At 55.6% G+C, this 4,786-nt stretch overlaps 2 protein-coding genes across 2 annotated transcripts in view; one reads left to right on the plus strand and one right to left on the minus strand.

The window, feature by feature from the left end:
* EPHB4 (EPH receptor B4) overlaps positions 1-4,658 on the plus strand; it is a 15,866-nt gene extending 11,208 nt beyond the window's left edge. Inside the window, exons 13-17 of the mRNA XM_007468840.1 lie at positions 1,177-1,392; positions 1,701-1,850; positions 2,275-2,468; positions 2,661-2,816; positions 3,986-4,658. Coding sequence (XP_007468902.1) covers positions 1,177-1,392; positions 1,701-1,850; positions 2,275-2,468; positions 2,661-2,816; positions 3,986-4,115 — 846 coding nt within the window. The 3' untranslated portion in view covers positions 4,116-4,658. The remainder of the gene's footprint in view (positions 1-1,176; positions 1,393-1,700; positions 1,851-2,274; positions 2,469-2,660; positions 2,817-3,985) is intronic.
* ZAN (zonadhesin) overlaps positions 4,186-4,786 on the minus strand; it is a 36,673-nt gene continuing 36,072 nt past the window's right edge. The window contains 2 exon segments of the mRNA XM_007468897.1: positions 4,186-4,191; positions 4,511-4,527. Coding sequence (XP_007468959.1) covers positions 4,186-4,191; positions 4,511-4,527 — 23 coding nt within the window.

Consider the following 4,786-nt stretch of genomic DNA (forward strand, 5'->3'; position numbering starts at 1 on the left):
GAGGGAGGTGATTTAAGGAGATCCCTCTGACGGATGCTGGGGGATAGGAGCCGATGAGGAGACTGGCGGCATTCAGGTCATGGGGGCTGCAGTGAATGCGCAAAAGTGGTTGGTTTGGGGTGCGTTTTGGAGGCACAGCCAGCAGAACTTGCTGATGGATTGTAAGTCATGGATGCGGGAGACTCCGAGGTCTCTACCCTGAGCGTCTGGAAGTGAGTCCACCAGCTGAGATGCGAGGCATGGGGTGGGTGCAGGCTTGGAGGGTGGATTCAGAATTCGGTTTCTGAACTCTGTGTTGCTGGCCCTGGAGGGCTGCCGAGGGTCCCCTGCGTGCTAGCTGAACCCAGAAGATAGGCTGAGTTAACTGTCCATGACTGGTTGGCTTACCTGGTGAGAGCCAACTCTATAAAGCTTAAGGTCGGGCTTTAGACCTTGGTTTTGGTGCTGTGGCCAGTGATCACACCCAGTTCCTCACTGTTCTCTTGCATCCTGCATACAGTTGGTCCAAGAGGGCTGAGTGAGACTGTGGCAGGTTCAGCACCAACGCACGCATCTCCACCTGTCGAAGGGTGGCTTCAGAGCACACTCGTAACTGTCAGCTCTCTGTTGCTGTCAAATAAAGAGAACATAGATCAAAGGCATTTGTTGAGTATTTCCTGGATGTAAAGCACTGTACTAGGTTAAATGGAAGAAAATCTTAAAATGTCTCCTTATAATCTAATTATGAGAGACTGAAAGCAAATATTTGAAAGTGGGACAATTATAAGCATTGTGTCACGATACCATAGTAAGAGCTGAGAGAGCTCAGGGTAAAAGAAAGGAGGGAGGGACTTCCCTGGCGGTCCAGTGGTTAAGACTCCGCACTCCCAATGCAGGGGGCCCGGGTTCGATACCTGGTCGGGGAACTAAGATCCCGCATGCATGACCAAAAAATAAAATAAAATAAACCGTCTATAGATTTCAAATAATAAAATTAAAAAATAATAAAATAAAAATAATTTTTTTTTTTTTTTTTTTAAAAGAAAGGGGGTGGTTTACCTGGGATGTCAGCAGGCCTGTCCTACAGGTGGGTCTGCGAGTTGGGTCTGGGAGGGACAAATACTGTTTAGAACATGGAAGGAAGGGGGAGCAGTGGGTGAGCTGTCCGAACCACGCCCCCGCCATGTCCATCTCCAGCTGAACGACGGCCAGTTCACCGTCATCCAGCTCGTGGGCATGTTACGGGGCATCGCTTCGGGCATGCGGTACCTTGCTGAGATGAGCTACGTCCACCGAGACCTGGCTGCCCGCAACATCCTGGTCAACAGCAACCTCGTCTGCAAGGTTTCAGACTTTGGCCTCTCCCGATTCCTAGAGGAGAACTCTTCTGATCCCACCTACACGAGCTCTCTGGTGAGGCTGGGGCACAGGCAGAAGAACTAGGTTCTTAGGGCCAGGTGAGCAGGGCAGGTTGGAAAGTTGGGAGGCTGAGGGATTGACAGCTCTGGTCCAAGACAGGATGTAAGAGTAGACCTTGTGGGGGCAGCGGGGGCAGCTTAAGGAACCTGGCTACCGGGTGTCTAGGAAAAGAACAGAGTTGGGGAGCCGGGTGTTTGGGTCCCAGAAAGGAAGGAGGCCTGAGCTGGGGGAAACGCAAAGGTGGGGGGCAGAATGCCTGAGTCCTGAGTCCCTCAGCTCACCTTTTCGTCCCCCATCTTTAGGGAGGAAAGATTCCCATCCGATGGACAGCCCCTGAGGCCATTGCGTTCCGGAAGTTCACATCTGCCAGTGATGCCTGGAGCTATGGGATTGTGATGTGGGAGGTCATGTCATTTGGGGAACGGCCATACTGGGATATGAGCAATCAGGATGTAAGTGTCCTACCAAGCTTTCCTGGAACGTCCTCTCTCTTGGGATATGGGGCTGGGCGGCGGGTGGCGGTTGGTTCTCAGAGAGCTCATCGCTGCTTGGTCCTTGAGGTGGTGAGGGTGGCACTGTGAGGAGCTGATCTCTGTATCCAAGAGTTCGATACAGCCTATCTGGTCACAGAAGGACACAGTGATGGAGGGCAGCCTTGGGAAGTTACATGTCTGGATCATAACTCAAGAGCTTCTGGGACGTTGAGCCACACAGCCAGGGGCCTCGGCCCTGGCCAGGAGCACCCCCCAGATTTGCCCTTGTAGGGGGCGCTGTAGCAGCCATCCCCTCGTCTGTTAAGTCGCCATTTCCCTGGGGTCCTTTGGCAGCCTCGTTTTCCCTGACGTCCTCACCCAGTGCTTCTGCCTGTCATTCCAGGTGATCAATGCCATTGAACAGGACTACCGGTTGCCCCCGCCCCCAGACTGCCCCACCTCCCTGCATCAGCTTATGCTGGACTGTTGGCAGAAAGACCGGAACGCGCGGCCCCGCTTCCCCCAGGTGGTCAGTGCCCTCGACAAGATGATCCGGAACCCTGCCAGCCTCAAAATCGTGGCCCGCGAGAATGGCGGGTGAGGACCCCAGAGGATGGGCCCTCTTTCCGGCACTCTGCCATCCCCTGAGAACCTTGCTTCCCCCTGAGAAGTATCCGTCCCTTTGGTGGTATGTGGGATGGTCCCTGTCCCGTCTCCAGGGCTGGGCTCTACGTCCCCACCCTGACACAGGCTGGTTGTCAGTGTGTCCTCCCCATCCTTGCCTCCCAGGGCCTCGCACCCCCTCCTGGATCAGCGGCAGCCCCACTACTCAGCTTTTGGCTCTGTGGGTGAATGGCTTCGAGCCATCAAGATGGGAAGATACGAAGAAAGTTTTGCAGCCGCTGGGTTTGGCTCCTTCGAGCTGGTCAGCCAGATCTCCACTGAGTAAGTCGTGGCAGGAGATGGAGGTGGGGGAGTGGTGAGGGCCAAGCAGCCAGGAGGGGTGGTGCCTGGGGACCAGAATCAGGCCCACAGTTTCAGCAGGGGCCTTTGGGGTCAACTCCTGGTGCCAACTCTGTTTTCTAAAGCCCCTCCCCTGCCAAAGCAGTAGCAGCTGCGGGGGCTGAGAGCCCCAGGATTCTTCCTGGTCAGCTGTGCCCGCCTCACCCCCTTGCACCATCTCAGCCCGGGGCCATCTCGCTCCCACCTCGCAGTCTGTATCTATCTTTGTGCATCTATCTGCATTCCAGACCCTGCTCTCACATTAACGACGTGTCAACTCTGGATGTTTTCCCACCCATAAAAGGAGAAGGTTGGACTAGGCTTTGGAGCTCCTTCCAGCTCTAACGCTAAATGGTTTTATGATTCCAGCGCCTCCCAAATCCTGGTTTTCCCTAGCTGGCCTCTCCCTGGTCCTCCTTTCTGCCTTTCCATTTCTCTCCCAACGACTCTTCTTGCGCCAGGTCTGAATCACAGAAATAGAAGGAATATAAATCCAGACACAGAGGGTCCAGGAGGCCCTCCCTCTCCCTGGAAGGCAGGTCCCGGGCCAGTCTGCCCCATCTGGTCTGGGCACCTCCTCCCTGACTTGCTCCAGCCTCGCCTTGACACGGGTTCCCTGACACGAGCTCTTGCCCTCCATTTCTCACCTCTTCTTTTTTCCTTATCCCCGGCTCCCTGCATCAGGATGGGGCTGGGAGCAGTTTGTTTTTGTCCTCTCCCTTCCTCTCCACCCACCCAGCTCTTTCTTTCTCTCTCTCTCTCTCTCTCTCTTTCTCTCTCTCTCTCTTTCTCTCTCTCTCTTTCTCTTTCTCTCTCTCTCTCTCTCTCTCTTTCTCTCTCTTTCTCTCTCTCTCTCTCTCTCTCTCTCTCTCAGCCCGCCCCACCTCCTGCTTCTCGACCCCTGCGGGTACCTAGCCCCGCTCCTTACTGCGGCTGCGCAGAACTGTGGAGGCTCCTAAATCCTCTGGAAACTGACTGGCAACTATTGACGTCAGCCCCCTTCCCCGCCGGCCATTCTGATTGGCGGATAGTCCCGAGGCGAGGATGGGGTTTTGGTAGGAGAGCCGCCCTGGGAGCCCAGTGGCCTCACCTAGCTGTTCATTCTTCCCCAGGGACCTGCTCCGAATCGGAGTCACTCTGGCGGGGCATCAGAAAAAAATCCTGGCCAGTGTCCAGCACATGAAGTCCCAGGCCAAGCCTGGAGCCTCAGGAGGGTCGGGGGCACCAGCGCCCCAGTACTGACCTGCGCCTCCTCGCCTGGCCCCCCAGCTCTGGAGCGGCAGGGACTCCCACGCTGGGGACACCGCTCCCCTTATTCCTGGGGCAGAATCGGGTGGGGACCCAAGAGGCTCCCATCCCCGGGCCCCACTGGATTGCACTTTGAACCCATGGGGGCGGGGAGCTGGCAATTTGGGAGAGAAGGGATTTGGGGATTCTGCAGTATGGGAGTGTAGAAATGAGATGCTCCCCAAGCGGGGAACCCCCAAACTGAGGGTGTGGGAGCCCTTCCCTCGGGATTGGCTCTGACCAGAGGAAAAGAAGTGCCCGGAATCTGCCAACATCTCGGGGGTGGTTGGGCACAATCCCCACGGCCTCCCTCTGATCCCCAATTAGAGCCCCCAGGTGCCCCTCCTCACCTTGAAGGGCAGCGACCCTGCAGACCAAAGAGAAGGGGGGGCTAGCCTGCGAGTCGTGAGGCAGGAAGGGGCGGCATGGCCCAGTGACAAAATCATTGGACTTGGATGTCCCAACCTTGCTGCTGTCTCCACCGAATTCGGTTTTCCCTTGTAAATGCCCCTCCCCCATCTGCTGCCTTCATATTGAAGGTTTTTGAGTTTTATTTTTTGTTTTCGGTCTTATTTTTCCTCCCCCCCCCCTTTTTTTTTTTTTCCCTTCTTTTTACTTTTTTTTTT

The sequence above is a fragment of the Lipotes vexillifer genome, unplaced genomic scaffold (assembly GCF_000442215.2).
Source record: "Lipotes vexillifer unplaced genomic scaffold, Lipotes_vexillifer_v1.1 scaffold12, whole genome shotgun sequence".
NCBI classification, from domain to species: Eukaryota; Metazoa; Chordata; class Mammalia; order Artiodactyla; family Lipotidae; genus Lipotes; species Lipotes vexillifer.